This window comes from Xyrauchen texanus, chromosome 50 (genome assembly GCF_025860055.1).
Source record: "Xyrauchen texanus isolate HMW12.3.18 chromosome 50, RBS_HiC_50CHRs, whole genome shotgun sequence".
Classification (NCBI taxonomy): domain Eukaryota; kingdom Metazoa; phylum Chordata; class Actinopteri; order Cypriniformes; family Catostomidae; genus Xyrauchen; species Xyrauchen texanus.
This window is the reverse complement of record NC_068325.1, coordinates 11,138,721-11,162,608: the sequence shown is the minus strand read 5'-3', so window position 1 is coordinate 11,162,608 and position 23,888 is coordinate 11,138,721. Positions and strand designations below refer to the sequence as shown.

The 23,888-nt window shown below is 37.1% G+C and overlaps 2 protein-coding genes across 4 annotated transcripts in view; one reads left to right on the top strand and one right to left on the bottom strand.

Moving 5' to 3' along the window:
• Nucleotides 1-11,332, bottom strand: part of LOC127641071 (nuclear receptor subfamily 5 group A member 2) — a 60,830-nt gene extending 49,498 nt beyond the window's left edge. The window contains exons 1-3 of one of the 2 annotated variants that reach the window (XM_052123834.1): nucleotides 11,081-11,332; nucleotides 6,935-7,053; nucleotides 5,050-5,191 (exon numbers count right to left, since the gene is read on the bottom strand). In XM_052123834.1, coding sequence (XP_051979794.1) covers nucleotides 5,050-5,191; nucleotides 6,935-7,053; nucleotides 11,081-11,204 — 385 coding nt within the window. In that variant the 5' untranslated portion in view covers nucleotides 11,205-11,332. Of the gene's footprint in view, nucleotides 1-5,049; nucleotides 5,192-6,934; nucleotides 7,054-9,051; nucleotides 9,507-11,080 lie in introns of those variants that run through there. The other variant, XM_052123835.1, reaches the window with a different exon arrangement.
• Nucleotides 1-23,888, top strand: part of LOC127641069 (adhesion G-protein coupled receptor D2) — a 306,626-nt gene that overhangs the window by 163,315 nt on the left and 119,423 nt on the right. The window lies entirely within an intron of this gene.

The window sequence follows — 23,888 nt, the reverse complement described above, 5'->3', positions numbered from 1 at the left end:
TAGCTGCAGACAGAGCTCCAAAAAGGGTTGGGAGCCCCTTACCGAACCCCTTTCATAACAGTGAGAGGAAACAACACCCCCTTTTGTAATTGGCACAGCCCCCTTTTGGAATAACCCCACCCACTTCTGGAGATTCTGCCCCCATGCAGCTAAACCTCCTAGCAGAAACTGGAGCTCACATGTGCCCATACGTTTAACAAAAATTCCAGCTTTGGCCACTGGAGGCAGTGCTTCAAATTTTGGAGAGCACAGAACGATTTTCGCTAAAAACGTTTTACCTGCTTTCGCTGAATGCACAGTGAGATCAGTCTGATTACAGAGCTTTAGTCATACACTTTTATAGGGTGGTTACTTATTTGCCACAAGCAATCAGTGTCGTTTTCCTGTGTGAATTTTACAAGCCGTGGTGTTAGATTGTGTCGCTACTTATGCGATCCATCTTTTCAAAGTATGGACCTAGAGCAAGCTCAGCATAATCGAGCCAGAGGACACAATTTGGAGAGAAAGGCTGTTAATGATTCAATATTAAACTGAAATGAGACAAAGTCAAGTGGACGGCATAATCATTATGGCAAATAAATGAAGAGTGCGCCATTGTCCGTGTGGATCAGCAGCTCTGATCCACGCCACAGGGCAGTAGGCTCTACTTTAGTCTGCTGGGTCCATGTTAATTATTTATGCTTAATTATTTTTTTATGCCCCACGTTGTCGGCAGGTGGATGGCTGGAGGTTTCATCAGCCTGTTAAACACACACTAACATATGTGAACACACATTAGAAGACGCATATACACTCTCAGATAGGGACTTGTCTGGTGTGAGCACGCTCGTTAGGCCCTTTAATATTTCAAGAATAAAACAATTAAAAGAAAAGGCCGGGTCCAACAGCTGCCTTGGGAGGGATTTTAATGGTCTTCATCACAGCGGTGTGTTTGTGTGTCTGGTTGTCACGTGTGTGTGATCTGATTGATCCAACGAGAACGGGAGGCAAGTGTTACCACGACGATCCTGCTGACAGCTATCGTAACATCCCAGCAAAGGATGTTCCCAAATCAACTTTGGGATGAGATAAAAAAAAATTCTGGTATTTTTTTGGGCTTAATGTGGTTGTTTAAAAAAAAAAAAAAAAAACAGTGGTAAGTTTAACTATTAATGATTCCTGAGAAACAGGGTAATTAATGAGCTTGAAACTAATAGTTGGCCCTTTTGGGAAATCACAATTAGATGTAGACCCGAGACTCACATCATGAATGCATGCCCTTATCCCCCTTACCCCATCCATGTACATGCACGCTTACTTTGTTTGACACCATCCCCCACTTTTTTTTTCTTCAGAATTTTTTTTTTCTCACAGCATCTAATTAAACAAGGCTATTTACATGCATCTCATACTTTTTTGGTATAAGACAGAAGGGGTTTAGTGGAGAGAATGGGTGCTTTGTGTGTGTTATTCTTTCGTTCGTGTAGTCTTAATCATCTCTATATGGGTCATTGAAATATAACGCACAATGCCCATTAACTTATTTTAATTCAGCATTAGGGTTTTAGGTACATATTTAAGCAATGTATGTAAGCAATGGAAAGTGTCAACATTTCTTTGAGCCTGATCTCATGAAAATTATGTGACTGTGGTGACCTTTCTGCACAATTATTTTACATGGTTTCCTATCGCAACAGTTCCCGAGTAAAATATCCACTGTGTGGCGCTGAAAGCGAGTTACATTTTCATCCTAAACCTTAAACCTAAACCAAACCAATAATTTCATAAAAAGCAAATGTGACATAAAAACCTATTGCTGAAGCAAGTGCTCTTCGGACTCATACCCCTGTCCTTTGCATGTCAAGTGCAACGCTCTATCAGTTGAGCTACTGCACAATTTTATCGCACTTGAACAAGCTTGAAAATGTTGTTGGATATGTAATGCAAGCACTAAAATATCTCTCCTCACAAGTCATGCGCAATAGTAAAAGCTAACGCTGTGGGAGGTGCAGGGTGAAAATTATTGTTTATTAACAGACAATCTGACATTTCTCTCATGATTTGTGAGAAAAATACTAAAAGCCATTGTTGTTTTAGTGCCTCTTTAAACTGACTCAACATGTACAGCGAGCCATTTAAAAATCCTTTTGCACAAATTTAGGTATTCTATGTAGTTCTATTCTATGGATATCTATGTAGTAGGTATTCTATTTAGTTTTACCAGGTGAGTCGCTTTCCTGCAAGATTTTACTATTTTTAAATCATCTTTTTACCTTCAATAGTAAATTTTAAATGGTCCAGCAGTGTTAATGGATTTTTAAAATACAAATATTCCACGCCATAAACACTATATTTAAGAAGGAATTGGGGAACATTTAGATAAATCAAACTGCTTGAAATTCCATTTCTCTGTAGGACTATTTGTTTGTTTGTTTAAGTCTATTCCTTTGCAGTCTGCATTCAGTGTGCTTATGTGTGTGTGAGTTCTCTATAAAACCAATTTGTGTTACTCAAACGGCTCGCGGAAAGCAATTGCCTTGGTAATAAAAGCAGTTGCCTGATTTAATTTACTTGAACTGGGAGTCTATTGGTGTTGTGTTTGTTTGTGCATGCTCTCCACAGACGAGGACCGCCCAAGCAGTGTAGCGCACGTTCAAGCGCTGCTTAATGTCTGATTTATGTGTGTTTAATATACAGGAATATTAAGCTTTGCTTGGGTGAGAATCCCTGTCCTATCACTGGCATATGAATGCCTCCCCTGGCCGGCTCTTGACACACAGTTTTTCATGTCCGCTAGAGCCCTACTCTGAAGGCACACCGTGCCATGCGCACACATGAATAGCTATGATACCTATGCATAAGTAATGGGACAGCTAGCTCCTGCCACCGCTAGTAGCTGGGAGCATGGACTGCGATTGCGTATTCACCCCCAAAAATGACAAATTGCACGATGCAAAGTGTAGCACACGTTTTAATATCCATTGTAAAGCCTTGCCAAATCCTTTGATTCATCAAGGTCCTTAATATGGATAACAGACACTTGATGAAATCGAAACTATTTTACGCTCCACTGTGCACAACATTGCACTCATATAGGATGAATAAAAGCATAAGCGAGTCTATTTCAGTTCCTCAGCTTCATCTGCAATGATACTGATTGCATGAAGGTTGAAAGAAAATTAGTTTATCTTTCTTAATCCGTAACTGTCTGTAAAGTCCTTCCTCAGAAGACATAACACGTAAGATAGCCAGTCCATGCTTTTTGGAAACTTTAAAACAGCAGCCTTTTCTTATCTGTATTGATAATGGAGCTTCCATGGACACATGGAAGGGCACTTGTCTGTGTCATGCTGATACGGATGTGTTGTTTTGCTACTCGTTCAGTAATGTCAGATCTATTTGCTAAAAGCTTCTGATAATGCATAAAGAAAGATTTGATGTGAGACATCTACAGTTTATTGGGAAGCAATCCAAACTTCTTATTTGCATAAAACAATTGTTTAGAGCCTGAATAATAAAAATTTTGTTCAGGTAACATAAAAATTTGAATTTATGTGGTAAAATCGAACCAAAGGTTTTATTATTTTAAAAATCATATGACGTAGTTGACCTTGACTAACGTAGTTTTTAAGTCAGTCAGGTAGAAACAGCTGCTTAAGGAATCAACTCCACATTTTCACTTTTAAAGTGTGTTTACAGGCATTTTTAGTGCAATCTTATAGAACAAAGGACATAAATATATGTAGTCAACACAGTGTAAATATATGCCACTAAAAGGGAGTGACAATGTAACATATTGTATAATAAAATACACCGTACCTGCAATTGTTACTTTAAAAGGAACATTCCAGGTTCAGCTCAGTCAACAGCATTTGTGGCGTAATGCTATGCACCTCAAAAAATAATTTGTACTTGCCCCTCCTTTTCTTTAAAAACAAAAAGACAAAAATCTAGGTTCCAGTGAGGCATTTACAATGGAAGTGAATGAGGCCAATCTGTAAAGTTAAAATACTCATTGTTTCAAAAGTCTAGCTGCAAGATGTACACAATATGCGTGTTAATGTATGATTTGAGTGTGATAAAATCACTTATTAACCTTTATTGTGTAATGTTACAGCCTATTTTACAACTTCATTGCCACGATGAAGAAATGTCAACAAACACTTAAACCCTAAAATGACTGTAAACATTTCAATTTAAACAACTTTACAGCTCTTTACATTATATATATATAATGTTATATATATATATAATATATATATATACAATTAATGTAAGTGATTTTATTTTTAAATTTGTTTTGGGTAATCAACATTATGCCACAAACGCTGTCGACTGAACTAAACTTGTATTGAACCCGTAATATTCCTTTACGAATTATTTTTACCTGATCTAACCCTTAAAATAAGTGTTGTTAGTGCAATTAAATGTGTTCAGGTTGATTTAGGGATTACTTAAATACTATTTCATTTAAGTGTTACTACATTTAAATGTTTTGCTAATGATAGGCATGAATCTTATACATTCCTACTCAGTTTTTGAATTTTTAAAAATGACCAGAAATATTAGAGAATTGCATACTTATATTCTGGGAACAACAAAACAAAACAAAAACAGTTGTGATTTAATATTTTATATCTTTAATTCAGATTTGAGCAGTACAAATAAAACTTTTATTCAAAACACCATTTTGGCTAACATTTTCTATTTCTAAACGAGCCTGTGGGGAGCATCAGCGAGCGATTATTTCTTTGGATGGGTCTGACAGGGCGCTGGAGGGCCTTGTATCCTGTTGGTAACATGCGCCAGCAAATCAAAGCCAGCTAGCTATAAAACGACAGTACTCAAAATTTTACCCTGCAGCAATTAAATAATTAATAGTAATTGGAGCTATCTAAATACTGAGAGGAAAGAACTCCAAAGATCTGTGTTGAATTCTTAGAGAGTTAAAGAGCTCAAGCTTTGGTTTTTAAGTTAGAAATGCAAGGAAGCTGAGATCTTAAAAGGACAGTTAACCCAAAGGTTTTTTGGGTAAGCTATCCCTTCAACAGAGTAACAGAGATTTCTTACCCTCCAGTTTCATGCCGACAGTCAGGCACTTCTGAAAGCGGCAGTAGGGACAGCGTTTCCTCTGGGTCTTGTCTATTTGACAGCTCTGGTTCTCTATACATGTGTAGCGCTTGTTGTTTTGCACCGTACGCTTGAAGAAGCCCTGCGGAGTAAGGTGAATGAAGATGTCAAGCTTTTGACCCCCGCTGTTTGTTAATGTGCTATTCAACCACAGACACACACATACACGAACGCTCATATCCATTCACACTGAAAAAAGAGGTGTTACACACGGCCACACAAGTAGACACATATAAAAGTAGAGCCACGGGCAGAGAAATGCTCCCTCAGCAGTCAACGCTCACTTGTAGAAACACAAACGCACGCACGCACAAACACTCACCCACACAGAAACTGACTTGTGTACCCACACACACACTGACATGAACAAACAGAAATACAGGCCGAGGATGGAAAGAAATCGCAAACAGATTCCGAAATCCCACGTATCAACTAACCAGAGAGTTCTGATTTTGAGCCACTATCACTTTCAGTGACCCACTTGATAGCCTCTTAAATATTAAGATGCATTTCAGGCACATTTAGCTTCATGACACACTAATGCCTCATATTTTATATGTTTCCATGAGCTCCGCTTGGAGTAATTATAACCAGAGGCTGTGCTTTCCATCAAAGCTATTTGATTTCAGTGCTGACTATTTAATAACTTTTCCCACAAGATCTTTCAGCACAAATGTTACTTGGGAATTGGTATCATTTCCACAGTAAAGTTAACATCAGTTTTCATTTGCAGCTACTGCTTCATCCCAATACATACAAATAGATATATTCTTTACTTTTAATGTTAGTGGAACATACAAACAAAGTATCTAACATCAAAATTCTCCGATCCCATTATTCGTACCACAGAACCAAAAACAGTGACTGAAAAAAATCCAATAAATGATATCCATAATTTACAGCAGCAGGATTACACGATCCCACCCGCAACTATTCTGAATTCATTTTCAGGGCAGGAGAAAATCAAACGAGGAAAGGTATTAACTTATTCTTGATCCACACCGTGGGGAGACTGCCCCATTTAAAAAGGATCAATATTGGCCAGAACTCAACTAAAACACACACTTATACATACACACATACCCGTAACATGGTGCAGGGAGTTCATACAGTGCATAACCTTGAAAGCAGCCTATATCATTAAGACAAGTCCAATTTGAAATGAAACATGAAAGTGACCAATATCCATTAAGATAAAGGGGGAAAAAACACCAAAGGAATTCTAAGTACAATTTAAATACTTTTGGTGAAAATTAACAAGTCAATGATGGTTTCAAAATCAGTCACAACATATTCTGTGTCAAAATATGATCATATGGGCATAACGAACAGGTGCATTGCAAATAACATTGCAAATGTGGTTTAAATTTGGCATATTTCCAATGCACTAAATGCATCAAAACTCAAAGACACGCTTTTACACTGCAAGTAATTTCCTCATGATGTTTACTGTGGGATCTGTAAGATATCAAAGAAAGCTTATCCATAAATCACCTTTGGGGGTAAAAACAATGAAAGTCAACGTGTATGTATGTGTGCATGCATACGTGTCTGAGACAAAGAATCTAAATTTGTGAAACTGTCCATGCAGTTTCCGACCTCTCAGAGTTCATGTGTGACTGACAAATTGCACAATAACAAAAACAAACTAGTTCCACCCAATAGTGATATTTCTCCTACTAAATATGCAGCCAGTCAACTAAATTAGTGTCCCGCAATACCCTCTGACAAGCCTGAATTAAATGGACTTAAATAAACAAACAGTGGATTTTAAAAACATAAATGGTGCAGATTCGATGTTGAAGACAGCTAATTTTTTACGCACCTTGCAGCTCTCACAGGTCAGTAACCCGTAGTGATATCCGGACACCTTGTCTCCGCACACTGGACACATTTCATCCAAGTCTTCATCGTAGGAGTAGTCCATCATTTTAAACTGGGGGGCTGAAAATGCAATCAAAATGTTAGTTTTACTGTGTCTTTTACATTTAATGTGTTATTATAATGAATTACTATGTTATAACAATACCCATGTGTAATTACATATTAATAACGCACCTATTTTATATTTTTCATTACGTACTAAAGTTAATTACCTACACTATAATATAAACACAGTAAAGTGTGACTTAGTGCACACATTTTGATCGTCTCTCCAACATTTTCTACGTGTAGCCGACAGTTTTGCAAACAAGTCTGTATAAAAAAATAGAGGAATCACGACGCACCATTTGTGAGCTTTCTTAAATCTTAGCCTTAAGAGTAAATTTTCTGAAAGTGTATGCAGTTTGGAGAAAGACGAGGGTCTCTGGGAAATAGCCGAAGCTTGGTGTGGGGTGTGGAGGATGGTCGGAGTCTAGCAGAAAGAGCAAAACTTCAGTTTCGATCTGGTTAATATTCATGATGGCTTGTAAATTGGTGTGGGAGCGCGAGAGATGCTGCTGTCTCGCGCTGGAGTGGAATGTTTAGCCACGAGGCGAATAAAAGCAAAACAACATTTAAATATACGAGCATTATACGCTATTAAAATAAAACAAATACAGTGTCTTTTGGGCATCTCTGAGACTACTTTCTTCTCTCCAAAGGATACAAATAAGCTATATATATTAATTTCAATAATTCAGTTTTAATCGTATTAATTAACAGCGTAATTTCATACAGTTTGGGTGAGAGCTTGAAATAGAACCATCCATTTCCACAGCATACGAGGAGTTATTTTTGAAGTAAACCAAATGTGAAGGAAAAATACCTTCGACGTAGATTTTCTTTCCACAGGAAAAAGAAACATTTCGCTTGAAATGCCTACTTTTAGGAAAGGCCTAGAACAGAATACATTCAGTTATTATTTTACGTTATTTAGCATTTAATGTAGTCAGGAGTCCATGTTTTATTTGTGCCATTCTGAAAAGTTTTTTTTTAACCGAGTGTCGGAATGCAACAAGTGCTTAAATTAATTTTGCGCCATTGGCCTTAAACACGCATAGGCCTACATTCTTTTTTTTTTTTTTTTTAAACAAGCATTTTTATTATTGTTTTAATTCGCTATTCAGTTTTATTTATTCATTATTTTATTTACATTTAAAATTTGACTTTAATGCATGCTATGCGGGAACGTTCTTTGATTTAGAAAAACAAAAATAAAATCATTATTTAGCTATAAAGGTTCTTTCTTTTGCGACGTGTGATCAAGCCATATAAAAATAAACGTAGAATTTTATCATTTCAATTCTGCTTTAAAAAATACTCATTTGCCAATACAGAGCGACTTCTTGAGCTGATGTTCTCTCACCTGGAATTTCTCTCAACACGACAAATCCCTGGAATCTCTTTAATTTTAATTTAATGGAATCTCTCGCCTATTACCTGATCATAATAATATGTTCCAGTCACTTAATTATGCTATATTATTTTATTTGTGTGTGTATAAATGCTGGTCAATATATGTCGGGGTTTTGAAGATGAACTATTTGTGATTTTGTTTAGCTCTGTCATATTAATTTTTTATGGTTTCGTTTTGTCCATGTCTCGTTTTCCCTCTGTTTCGGACAGAATTCATTGGCATGATTAAGATCATATTAAAAGTGTTCACCTAGTCATTTGAAGCTCAAAATAATACGTTGTTTCTTAATTTAGCTTGAGTCAGCTCTCCATTGCAATGTAACTTATGGTAAAGTAAAATAATATAAATTGCGTGCGTTCAACGTTGTTCTGATTTAAAGGTGAACAAGTATAGTGGCTATTTCCTATCTCGAATTTCATTGAGTGCAAGTTATATTTGTTGCATGCAAAGTTATGCACGTTGGTCAACAAAATATCTAACAAGCGAGTAACTGTTTGATCCAGCAAGACTGTGGCTTATTTTGGCCTCGTGCAATTATATGCATTAATGATTGCCCCTGATGTGCATGGCGCAGATTTAGTGTGACACGGTATAACCCTTACCTTGCATGTTTCCAGGCATATGCCTCTGTTCCCCATGCGATCGAGCGAGTCCCAGAGATTCTGACTCGACTTTAGGCAGCATGACAGCTCTGCTGAGCCGATGATATACGCGCCGCTCTGTCCGGTGATCCGCCTGCGCGCGAGAGGAACACCAGAGATTCTCAAAAACACCGTCCAAACGTCCGAAAGAAATCCTCCGTGTACTTACGGGTTGAGTTCGACTGCGCCTCTATTATTAGTTGTGTTTACAAGCGCACTGGACAGCTGTGTACGTTCATTTTTAAGGACGCGTCACGCGCAGTCGCTAATATAACAACTTTATTTAACATTTAAAACGCAGCTCGTTTACTGGGAAACGCAGAAAGATATTTAGCTAATAAAAACTCTCACTTCTATCCGGACCGGCTATAGCGGAGTCTATCAGTGCGCGGACAGTCAGGAACTTTAGGCGAGCCCCTCCTCCGCGCGCGCTCTGTGATAATGTCAGAGATGTGAAGTTCAAACCGCTCCTCGCTGCTTTGTTTACGCCGCACTCACATCGCTTCCACCAATCAGCGCCGCGTTCGGTGCGCTCGTGTTACACGTTTGTCCAATCAGAACCGCGCTCGAGGATCAGAGCCTATTGCGAGATAACAGCTGTTTAATAAAACTTACCGTGGAGCTCAAAGCGCCGGGAAACAGAGACAAACAAAACTAATATAGTTGAACATTACGAGACGCGCAGCGGCGTTAACGGGAGCACCGGGAGGTATGTGGTCATAGGAGGGTCAGGTGTTTGTCTGTGTAGGCTAAATTGGAATACGTTTTCTAGTGTAAACAAGTAGGATATATGTGCATATAGGATATTGATGCAACGCGTGAATAAAATTACAAGTAATTTGCGCTATGTATTTTAGACGATTTTTCGCGATCAAATTTTAATTGCTCTTAAAATCCTATTTGGCATATTTAAGGCTGAATTTACGGCAAAAAAAAACAAAAAAAAAAACAATAAAATTCTGACTATCATTATAATAACGTTATATAGACTGGGTTGCGCATAGCCTATTTTGTGAGAATAATGTAAAAAATATTTTATTTTTTGTTTAGTACACTGTCAAAAATAATAGGCTAATAAATCTGTCTGTGAGGAATTAGAAAATGTCATGTAATAAAACCATACAATAGGTTAGAAAGAACATAATGGCATGAAAGAATTGTCGGTCAGACATAACGAAAATTATTATCATACAATAAACAATATTTACTTAATATAACTACACCCGACACAACACAAACTTACACATTGTTACAATGTTTCGGGATTTTTGGTTTCCTTCCGTTTGACGTCAAGCTCACACACTTTACTGCCAACATATTTGAAAAAACATTCACAAAATCTTTATATTATATATACATATATAAATGATTATTTGAAAGGGTTTCGTTATTAGACTAACACTGAACGTCCTGAAATTTGTGTAGAAAGATAGGCTAGGCCTACACATAGCCGCAATAATAATAATAATAATAATAATAATTATTATTATTATTATTATTATTATACTAGTGTTCAAATTGTTACTCCAAAATTATTATTAATTTATCCCGCTAGATATTTCGCTAGTCAGCCGTCTTATCAGTAACAAAATAGCTCCATAAAATACAATGATTAAAACTCCGTTTGCATGCAAAAACAAACTGCATCCTATTAAAAACTCCTAACAGCCCTAAGAAGTAATTAAAAGTAGTAATAAAAATAATAAGATCGTCAACAAGCCAATGCTTAACATTTTCCAAAACCAAAAAAAAACAGCAAGTCTGGATCAAATGTGTCATGAACATTACTAAAATGTAAAATAGAAAAAGTCTCAACTTTCATAGAGAGGCACAGACTGTTCAAATTCTTTGAGAAACTCTTAAATGTTATAAGCTATTAATTGTAATAATAGAATTAATAGCTATAGCCAGCTAACTCTACTCCTTTGGAAGCAGGTGTATCACTGTCATAGGATCATCAGAGCAAATAGGCAAAAAATATACCTCTTACCCAAGTCTTTACAGGAATCACGTTGTCCTAACTCGCTCTCAAAACAAGTGGACATTGTAGAAGAAAAATACTTAAAGCAACAGCAGGTCATCCACCTGGGCAATCCTCTCAAACTGTATCCCATAAAAATCTTCCATTCTATCCCAAGATCAGACTTTTAAGGTTTACCACTTAACGTCCACTTTCCATTAAGAAAAGTGTGATCTTTTTAGACGAAACCACCACCCTGGCATCTCACCCTTTACTTTCACACACGCCACTCACCCCTGGTACCCCCCTCACCATGACCTGTGCTAAACCTGCAGTCATATCTCACCTAATCAACAATATTCAAAACTTCTAGGGCTGATAGGTTTGCCTAGATCACGTGGAGTTAGACAGATTGATAACAGCCAGTTATAAAGTGACACACAGATAGATAAGCCAGAGCGGACAGATAGTACTGAAGGAATGATTAACCGGTGGAGAAGAGAGTTAAAACTGCTGTCCATGCAATTGACTGAATGGAATAAGAGAGGTGGTAAAACGCAAGATCAAAAGAACACATCAACAGGTTGATATAGGGCCACAAACTTTGAACTACTACAAAACACTAGCACACACAGTTTGCATGTTTTATAAGGTATCAGGATGGGCATGTGTGCTCAGTGGGATTTTGTTTACTCTGAAACGTTTGACGTGTGAGAGACTTTTATTACCATAATCTAAAATAATGCTTTCTAATTCATGTTGGAGATGTTCCAGTATGTTATAAAAGACAGACCATTCCTACCTCTCTGAGGGAAATAAATGGAAATGCAAACAAACTCACAGGATATCTTACTTTTTGGCTGGAAGCAATTATGTTAAAGGAATTTTCCGGGTTAAGCACAGTCGACAGCATTTGTGGCATAATGTTGATTACCACAAAAATGAATTTCCACTCTTCCCTCCTTTTCTTAAAAAAAAAGAAAAAATATGTGTTACAGTGAGGCACTTGCAATGGAAGTGAATAGGGGCCAATTTTTGGAGGGTTGAAAGGCAGAAATGTAAAGCTTATCATTTTATAAAAGCACATATTAATTATTCTGTTAAAACTTGTGTATTTTGTGAGCTGTAAAGTTGTTTAAATAGTTGTTGTTGTGGTCATTTTAGGGCTTTAGTGTATACAGTGTTATGTCATCATGGCAACAAAGTTTTATAATTGAAAATAACTTTAAACAGAAAAGGTTAATAAGAGATGTTATCACACTAAAGTCACATTAACACGCATATTGTTTATGTTTTGTGGCTATACATTTGAAATAGTGAGTATTTTAACGTTTACTGATTGGCCCCATTCACTTCTATTGTAAGTGTCTCACTTTAAATAATTTTTTGTGGTAATCAACATTGTCACAAATGCTGTCGATTGAGCCTAAATTGTATAGAACCTGGCATATTCCTTTTTTCTTGCGTAGTTTAGTTCATGGTTTGAGGATAAGGGCAAGCATGACAAGCAACCTGTCCATGATGGCATACTTAATTTGGCTAGCTACAACCAAGTGACATATACATTTGTGCCAAAATGTTGTTGAGTTTGATTGAGCACAAAGCCTTTGATGTCAACAACAACAAATATAAATTTTCTACTCTATGATGATAACCCCATTTACTGTGTTATCCTACCATAATTTTATTATTTATATTCAGAACAGGCCCATTTTTCACCCATCGCGAACCACCAGTTGAGAACCACTGCTCTATGACCCCCCCCCAATTAATTATATAAACCTAATAAAATCTATTACACTCTCTTAAAAGTTTTTACAATTAAAAGTTGCCATTTTTATTGGTAGGTCTTTTTCTATTGATGTACAACAAAAGAGCAATTTCGTGCAAGGTGAGGGGCAACAAAGCCATCAAAATTTGGCGTCAAAAGATAAAGTGTCTCGGGACAAGTGGCCCGGCAAACACAGGGCTGTTGACTGAAGTGAGGGGACCTAATGAACCTAATGTCACTGCCCCACAGCAGCTACAAGGGAGAAGACAACAGAGTGAGTCTGCCTTAAGTGGATGTGTGCTGATAACAGAAAGGGTACCTGAGAGCTCTTTGCTTACCACAGAGATTACCGGCCCGCTGAGGCTCAAAGCTGGGGGATTTGTCAACTTAGCCCCTGTTCCCCCCCAAAGCCCAGCCACATTTTATGATGCTGGATGAACCCCTGCACTAAACACAGAGCTCTTTACTGCAGAATAAAACATGGTTAAGTGTAACACGGCTGGGGTCAAGGTTTCAGTCGTGGAAAAAAGGGGTTTAGGCGCTAATGAAAGCAGGATCTTGCACTCTGAATGCCAGGCATGCATGCAATAATGTTATTGGGTTGTGTACTGTATGTGGCATGAGACATGTTTATATCTGATTAAATTATGTGAGGCATTCTGCACAATTTCTACACTGTAAAACGTGAAAATGTTCAGATAAGGAGCTATTTTTACCGGAATCTAACCATAATATATGACTTTCATTAGTGTTATCCAATATAATTAGTTTGGTTCTGAAATGTATCTTTCTGATTTCAAAAATGATAGATAGATAGATAGATAGATAGATAGATAGATAGATAGATAGATAGATAGATAGATAGATAGATAAATTTATACTGTAGATTAGATATACAGATACTGTAGATATAAATATGGTAGAAATAGGTGCATAGGACGATACTGTAGATACAGTAGATATAGATGCATAGATATATACTGTAATATAGATACATAAGTAGATACTGTAGATATAAATATGGTAGAAATAGGTGCATAGGAAGATACTGTAGATACAGTAGATATAGATGCATAGATATATACTGTAATATAGATACATAAGTAGATACTGTAGAGATAATAGACACATTGATAGATAATGTAGATATAGATACATAGATTTATACTGTATATATAGATGCATAAATAGATACATTAGAAATAGATGCATAGATATATACTTTAATATAGATGCATAGATAGATATTGTAGATAGATACATAGATAGATACTGTAGAACTAGGTACATAGATGCATATTGTAAATATATACATATATATAGTAATAGATTGATAAAGTAAGACAAATTAAAGAAAGAATATAAAAATACTGTCACATTGGCATCTACATGTAGCTGAATGTTATGATTGGTCTGAATGTTTTTGAATGATTTTTAAAAAAAATTGTATAATTCCTTTATAAAAATGTGTGGCACTCAAATATTTCTGATCAGAAGGTAGTACAGCTATCAATAAGAGAGCCACCATTCAACACATTTTACTATATTTAAATATTAAGCATGTATAAATATATTTATTTTACCATGTTTAAATCCAAAATGCACAGAAACATACACAGAAAATGCAAGAAAAAAAAAAAAAATCTGCAGATTGCACCTGGGCCTGGTCAATAGATTTAATTAATCTATTCTTCATGAGTAAAGCTTATATTCAGTTATTGGCGGTTAAAACTATTTCCATTGCTACCTCCTCCTTGCATTTCTATGCAATTAAAAATATGTTAAAATGACAGCACAGCTCGGCCACTTATCAGTCATTATTCGATGAGCTTTAAGATAATTTCTACAGCTGTGTGCTTCTATATCCAAACCCCTGTCAATGCGTAATTCTCAAAATAATCTGTTTGTGATTATCTGAAAACTCTGTGTATGATATAATGTTGATATGACAAAGCTACAAAGAAGCATAAAATGTCATGAACTGAATTTTCATGCATTTCAAAGCTGTTGAAAGCTACATGGGGAAATTGGAAAAAATAAAAGCCAAAGCGTGTGGGACGCTCAAATTCAGTAGATATTTCCTGGCCATGACAGCACTATGCTTTGTTTTGGTAGTATTAGATGAGTGAGAAGTGCATGTGTGTGTGTGTGTTAGGGTGGAGGGACCTATCATGATCCACACTGGCTTGTGTGAAAACCATGTTTTGTTGACCTTCCCTGGCTGTCATCAATGAACAGTAAAATCCAACGGGGTGTGTGAGAGGGAGTCGAGACAGAGAGAGTGAGTGTTGTCGAGTATTGTCAGGAGAATAAACAGCGCCTAGAGCCTGGGAAAGGGCTGGGATGTGTGCCACGGCATTTCTGAGTCATACGGTCCGCTTATCATGTTTGTTTCGTGTTTCTACCTGCAATGTGTTTACATTAGAATTCCTCCCCTGTACTCCTGCAGCATGACGCCCCCAGCACGCATGTTCCCAGCGAAAGGAATGTCTGCTCCCCTCCTATCGGATTTGTCCTGTCCGTGTTTAATTAAACCCCATATGTTTTCTTCGGTTTCTCTTCGTGTCGTCTCTGGCAGAGGAAAAGAAAAAAGAGAAAACATTGTGCCGCTGCTAGATCCATTAGCGGGTCAAGCAACAGTCATTGTGCATTGCTTCCTATATGCTTCTATTTTCAAGAGCTTAGTGGAACAATAGTGCTTGTGGTTCTGTCAGGTGTTTGCAGTCGCTACAAAAACCAAAACAAAGCAAGTGTGAGGCTAGAGTCAAAACAAGAGAGAGTTCAAAAAGCAGAATCACAGTAAGGGCCAACCAGTCACTGTCTGAACCATGACTTGAAATTGTGTTTGACCATGATCCTGGGATTGAATTGTTACTGACAGATGCATGGCATATGTACATAAGACATATGAGGTTACACCAACAATTTTATACGGTTAACTTCTGTATGTGTGTGGGAGTGAAAATTCCAATTTAAAGATGTATATTTTGCATAGTTTGATGCTGAAAAATTTATTTTGAACATTTTTGGTACATGCTGTCCTAAAAATGAAAAATGTATGACACAAATACAGTAAAGGGCTAGTGGTTAGTTTATGCTAAAACCCATTGATCTCAGCTGTGGTGCTCATGGGGCAATGCAAGTTCGAATCTGGCTTGCGACACTTCCCAATGCCACTTCCCCATCATTTCATGTCCTCTTTCCTCTTAAGTAATGTGTGAAAGCCCACTAATAGAATAGATGAATGTAAAAAAAAAAAAACAAGAACCATTTTGGCTAAAATAGCCAAAATTTTAGATCACGAACACACAAATGTTTAATGACTTCAGAAATATTGAACAGGCACTTTAGACTGTTCGTTCGATTGCTTGGTCCAAACACGTATTCGATTCCAGCCACTCTTTTCCAAGAAAAGCTTCATTTTGTACCTTTACATGCACTTTAAAGGTTTGAATTCAGTCAGATATTGTGTCTTTTTTTTAATTTCATGTAAATGCTTTAGTCCGACTGAAATTGAAGTCAGACTAACAGACCTAGATGTGAATTCAGCACAACGAGGTCGAAAGTTCTTCAGCTGAAATTGGTCTGTGCTTGCTATAATTTGAACTATTTCCCCCAGTGGCTGAAACTGGAAGTGTTGTTGAACGTATGAGCATGTGTGAGCTCCAGTTTCCATGTGAAATGTCCATAGAGTGGCAACAAAAGCAGTTGTAAAGCATGTAAATATAATCGTAGAAACAAATGAACCTTGTAACCATCCCAATCACTGATTAGGTGAACGCAATGACTTTCTGGTTTCAGTGAGTCTAAAACCTGTGTTTCTGAGGCTACTTGCACAACGTGCTATCAATAGCACCACAGGAAAAGGTAAAGGCATCAAAAATATCTACTGGGAGATTGCGATGGTCAGTAATTTGGCAGAATAGGGTCAATGTCAGGGTACCGAAACATTAGCTACAAACATGTCGAATTCCTGTTCATGTTCGATCCCAAACTCTGAAACAAACTCTGATGTCAAACAGATTTGGGGCCGCACCGAAAGTTTTAGTCTGAATCACTTTATTCTGAAATTGGTCTGTGCTTACCGAAATTTGAACCAGTGGCCGAAGCTGGAAGTGTTGTTGAAGGTATAGGCACATGTGAGCTCCAGTTTTCATTTCAAATGTCCACAGAGTAGCGCCAAAAGATGTTTGTAAAGCGTGTAAATGGTGGATTACAATCAACAGGAATGCATATTTTATTAACTCTACCCCTTAACCCAAACCGCAACCCTAAACCTAACCATCAGTTTAGTAAAAACACAATCGTAGAGTGAAAATGTAATCTTAGATAAGATGAACATAATGGCTCTCCAGTTTCATTGGGGCCAAAACATATGACACAGGAAAAGGTAAACACATCTGAATGTATGCAAAAATGTCTGATGGGGGATGGCAATAGTCAGTAATTCAGCAGAATGGGGTCGACGTCAGGGTACCGAAACCTTTGCTAGCAACATGTCATCTTCCTGTGTGATCATGTTGGACCCCAAACTCTGAAATCAATAGATGGCTGTAGTGTGAAAGCACCCTTAAACGCTTTACATATTCAATTATAAGCCTTCACACACAAACACACACACAACTCAACAGGACAAATCCTTTTCAATTTGCCGAACGCCACTTTGTTTGTTTTAAATCATAGCTGAATGAGCTTCTCTGACAGGCCGCCCAGTCGCCTCTACCTGACCCCTGAGCAGGGCAATAGCTCCCCATAAACACACCCCATCTCCCCCTCGCTGAACCAGCCTAGCAGAGCAGAACGGAAAATCCAAGCCAACGATGCACAAAAGCCTCATCTCACAACCTCACAATAGCCCAATCCAGCACTCCGCTAATGACACAGAACTGATAGGAAGCTACTAGAACCCTCTTAAGTCTCCTCCGCTCACATCAGGGAAACATTACGATATTCCTTTTTTGTTGCCTCCCAAGGACTCGAATTGCACAGCCCTAGAAGGGCAATTATCACCCCGCCAATACTGTAAATCCATTATGTCATTTTCAATGATATCTGCTTGTGTCAACTGTAAGGTCTAATAAAAACTAATTGCACATAACAGCACAGGATCAATATATTAGGCAAGGAAGGTGGCAAGACGTGCCCACTCATGAGGCTTTTGCCATGTGATAGCAACACGCATTTGTGTATAATGTGGCTTCTCGTTAGCGTTTCATGTTGATTGTATTGAGAATCTATATAAACATTTATAAACTGCTTTTAAAAAAGAATTTATAAAACAGATAGTTCCGGTCTTGCATTAAGATGTCAGGTGACCTAAAAAAAAATTTTTAAATCGCTGCCATATTTGATTTTAGTGGTGTTTATATACTTTATTAATGATTTGATTTGAGAGTGAATAACAATTTAAATTACGGTTTGTTCATCATAAATGTGATTGTATGCCTTAAGACTTGGGATAAAAATGTAATTGTAAATTGTAAAATTGTTATCAAATGACTTTACTGATTAGTTCAGTGAAAAAGTAAACACTAATCATTACAATTACGTTACTTTCTAAAACACTTTAGAGTTTTTCTGTTCAAGGTGTTCAAAATCATTTCTGTAATTTCATCCTAGTCCATCGTCACACGACCCTTAGCTGATACAGAATTGCAAACAGATGTACATATAAACATCATTTATATTTTAAATGTATTCTACATAAATAATATTATTTGAGAAATATGTGTGACCCAAGTAATGTACTTCAAAGTAATGACCTAAATTGAAAGTCAGTTACTGTAATCTGATTACAAGACTATTTACTTAAAGTAACTAGATTACAGTAACTACTAACTACATTGTAATTGTATTACACCCAACACTGGTAAGGATGAATTTGAAGAAAATAACGATTTAATAAAACATTTACTACATTTACATTTACAACATTTATTCTACATTTCTACGTATGTGCTAAGAAAGATAACTCTTTTAATCGGACATTTTTACATCTCAAGTAAATTTATCTTGTTTTAAGGATGTTTAGATATTTACAGGAAAAACAAGAGAAAAATACTGATTAAGAAAAATCGTTTTTGCTGCGTTTTTAGTCTGCTGTGTGCTTTCTGTCCTTTTGCCATGACTATACAGAACTGCTTCTAGTATTGCTTAATTAAAGCACAGATGAACTTTTTGCTCTCACAACCATTTTGCTCTCATCATCAAGGAATGATCTGTGTCTAACCTAATGAAACATTCTGTTTGCTGACCTCTTCCTGAGGGACAGTGCCAACAAGACTTTCTGTAGCACTTAGACCCCATTTAGTCATCCTCTCTTTGTCTGCTTCCTCTATCATCAAGGGTCACTATTGTGCCGGCTCAGGTACAGACTAATGTAGAGCAAATACTTCTACCTAACCATTAACACAGGGCCACTGTTTGAACAGTGCGACACACTGGAATGGCATTTATGGTGGTGGGCTGTTTTGATAGGGAAGAAACTTCATCAATTAGCAGAATAGAGCGAGAGTGTGTGTGAGAGACACAGAGAGAGATACAGTTTGCCCTGCGTTTAATGGCACTCTAACTTGAGAGCCGATCATTAACCCATTAGAATAACATGCGTCTCTCTTGAGATTCTCTGAGACAAGAAAACCCTGGGAGATTTGCGTCTCCTGCTTGCATCATAGCGCTTACTGTAAACCTCTGAGACACATGGGAGATGTTGAGAGACATCATAATGTATTGTGTTTGTCTCAGTCCTCAGCCTTGCTCATTATGAGAGGTGTTAACAGTTGTGGAGGATGTTACGAGCTTATGCGTTTGTCGAGAGGTAATGTATAATGTGTCTGTGGATCAAAATCAAGATTTTAGATAAAAATTTGTATAAATGTTCATATAAAAATTTGGCTCCATTTTATATTAGGTGTCTTTCAGTACTATGTACCAACTTTAAAATACATACAGTACAGTGTATTTCTTGTGTAACTACATATTGTTCTGCAAAATTCTCACAAAATGTACATTTGCTGCTACCAAGGTTGAGATACCAGTAGTTTTAGGAAGAAGGTTAGGGTTAGGTTAACAGTGTAACTATGAGATATTTTGTCTTGTTTTCAGAGAAATCTAACAAAAAATAGTCTAAAGTTGAAGAAAATTTACCCAAAACTCATAAAACATTTTAATAGACCATTTTAATTGAGTATAACATTTAATAACATACATTACAGGGAGATTAAATGATTTGAATCACTTTTTACCCATTACATGCTGTGGAATATGTACATTTTGATATGTAAATTAAAATAGTCATATTCCAATTGGCTCTGACAGAAGCCTCATGTGCTTATATAAAATACAAAGTATCATGTTCTCTCGTCTTTGTGAAGGATAATTCTGAAGAGCCGCACTATTGACATCATGTCATTAAAGCTCATGGGGTTGTATTTGTTTTGGCCCAAGTGGGCAGGCATTGCATCGAGGATCACTCTTATTTCTTCCTTCTCTCCATAGCCTCTTCTTCCTGTTTGGCAGCAGAGCCGTTCTCCTAGAGCTGGAAACGTTCCTGAATTAAACATGCGTCTTCAATTTGGCCTTTCTGAAGAAAACAATCACATTTTTCCCTCCCTCAGATTCAAATCCCTGGCATGACAAGTTCTTGACAGTAGATTGAGATGTGGTCACCCAACGAAGTCTGGGTTTGACGGAAGTTTGGACTACAAATTTCAAGGGATTTCAAAGTAAATTGGGCTTAAAAAGGGAGATGCTTGGCAGAGTTGGGTAACTTGGCCTAAAAGGTTGGGGAGGGTTTTGTATATTTTCGGAGCTCCACGGCTGTAGGGAACAGATTGAGGTGGCGTGAGGAGGACCACCCATGTCCTTTCTCTCCAGGAGTGCTCCACCACCATTAATTAGAGCCATTCTCAGAGGTGGATTCTGTGGCCGGGACACCTGTGAACTCAATAGTGGGCCATCACGAATGAAAAAAAGGACCCTGAATCATTTGAGCTCCAGTGCCCAATAAAAATCACTTCCAGCTCCAGTAGACACCCAAAAATCCTCCACATATGTTTTTCATGTTTCTCTGCACTAGGAAAATTCAAATGTATGCTGCGCTTTGCGCTGTAAAGTTGCTACTACAGCCAGGGTCAGAAATTATCCACTAGGGGCAAAAGCGCCACCGAAAGTGACAATAATGCCTAAGATGTGTAAGAATTCCATGCCTCTTTAATCAATTTTAATCTATAATCTAAAATTTGAATTATTTCAAAAGGATATATTCTAAAACCTAAATTCTAATTAGTCTAATTTGGGTTTAGTACCTCTACAGACACTGTAGTGATTGTCAGATATTTGTATTTGCTGTCTTAAAGTGAGTGGTGGTGAAAGTGTTGACAATAAGAAGTGGTTTTTGAGTTACAGCATTTACAGCCATAATTTTTCAGATTGGAAATATATTTAAATTCATTGATTCAGTAGGTGTTTTATATCGTTATAAAATATGACCACAAAAAAGGTAAAAAATGCCCCTGAAAATCATTTAGCAGGAAATTGTTGTTTCGGTTCCGAATTTTATGCATCATCCAATTTCGGCCTCACTGTGCTGAATTTCTGACAAGTGGCATCATGTCGCAAAAGTACTTGCCTGGAAAATCGTCTCTGCTTTACCTTTGACGGCACATCTCATTTGATCTCCGACTAGTGAGCTACTACATTTGCAAAGAAATATGTGAAATAACACAGTTTTGCTCTCTGTAGTGTTATAGTTATTTCCAAAGTAGACTTCGGTTTTGATGCTTAACATGTGCATACAGTCGAACACTCAGCATTTAAAAGTATACTCCATTTAACCATGTGTGCATGCACAGGTAACGCTTCTACTGCTATGATATACTGGACTATTTCTCTTAAGGAGTTCAGACATTCACTGTATTTAGCAAGGTGGGTGGAATTTCCGGGTGTTTTGTGTTGTACCTCTGCTTGCTTGCGTGTCATGCAGTTAGAGTCTTGCTTTTTAAATGTTGTAAGATGTCTTAAAAATTCCCCAGACAATGTGTGCAGTTAATGGCTATCCTAATAATCAATCAAAACTAAAATTGTATCTAAAACAGCAATGTTATGATCAGAAACCACTCGCAAAGCAAAGCGCTCCTGTCCAAGATGCTGCTTCTTCCATTGGAGGCCTACAAAAGGACTGACTTAGGAACATCTGTTTGAAAAAGCTTTGGAATAATTTGTTTGTGTGTTCTTTTCACTTTATTGGCAAGAAGTCAATATCGGGGATTACTTATATTATCCACCGTTCGGTCCGGCTACAATAAACTTCCAGAAACAGAGCACTATGAATTACAAATAAACAATAGCATTATTGTGCTAACGTACATGTGCTGAAAGTTCATTAGACATTTTGAGAGTTTGTTCATTTCTATTTAGCATCTTTTTTGCGAATTCTGCACGTTTTGAAACAGCATTATTACTGAGTATAAAAAGGAACAGTGTTTTTCCTGAACTGTCTGTGAGTAGTGACGATGTTTTCCCCTGATTTCATGCTGTGATGCTAAATGGACAAATTCTACAGTGAAAGACCATAATTGTTAGATGAGACATGTACAGTAATGAGTTGTTTTATGACGTTTGAAATTAACGGTATTCTGATATTCCTCTTTCCTGCATTTTTCCTGCCTGCATTTCACTCTCTTTTGAGTGTCTTTGGAGAATGTGCATGTCAAGGGGATAAAGTGATTTGGAAAACAGTGTGGACATTAATTCAGTGTCAATTACATGTATTTGTACAACTAGTGCTTTTAATAATACATACTGTTCTATAGTTGCTTTACAGAGAACATTTAACTTTTGTGTACGTTTATAGTTTATGTCCAAATAAATATGCTTTAAAATATGTCAGTTGTTCAGTAAACACTAATAACATTTCATGTAGGTTATAGCATTTAGATATAGATATTATGTATGTAAACTAACAAATAGAAAGCTCGATTGAGCTTACTACAGGGTCATCTCCCACAAAATAAATGTATTTTATCAGAAAAATGGCAGCATGACAGCTTCATCACCTGAGTTCTGAAATACATGAGCATCCTGCTGTCTGGACCTCTCCTGTATCTGCAGTAAGTACATAATCTTGGTACAACAAACTCTTCCGGTTCTGACTAGACTCAATATATGTTTTAAAATAACTCTAATTATCTACAGTTCTCAAAACATGTCCAACTTAACAGCTGTGAAGTCAACAAACTCAACAAAATTACTAAAATGCGATATTTGGCCATTTTCCTCAAACCTATAATCAACAGATATGTGGGGAAGAACAATATCGCCTCGCTATAATACTGTATTCGTTTGTTCTCAAGTTTCTGTCATTTTTATGCTGCGTTAGTATTTAACATAACAATTGTTTATGCTTAACCGTACGTTCCACCCACATCGCCAGCAAAGCATCATGGGACTACATGATATTGGATATTGTATATTGGATACAAATGCATATTTGCGTTCCTGATGTGCACATCCACTGTTGTTGTCCACTTTTATCTCCAGTTGTTCACTCGGCGATTACATCGCTATGCACTTCTTTGAAAGCAACAGCCCAATATTGAGTGTTGCCACCTTGTGGACCCACTAATTAGTGCAAATAATTACAGGTGTATACGCAGATTATGCATTCAGAGTAGGTGCAGTTTAGCCATGTGCCGTGAGCTTTGAGACTGGCATCAATGGTTTTTAATACACTTTATTAAACGCTATGGCCAAAAAACTTTATACAGGTGAGTGCAATGTTGCAGAAATTTTATAGACGTAAATCGTTGCCTTAGAACCCACCAGTCAATGGAAACAATTGTCACAGTTGGCGAACTTCATGATCGAATTGTTTTCAATTCAAGACAGTAATATTGCTCATATCACACAATTTAAAGATTGTCATACAGTATATTGAACCGAGCATGTTTATATCCATTAAATCATACAATGATTTGCCAGAAGCCAGAAGAGCTTGTTTTGACATACAAAAAAAAAGAAAAAGAAAAGATTGCCAGTTACTAGCTGGCTATATGTTTCAGCATCATA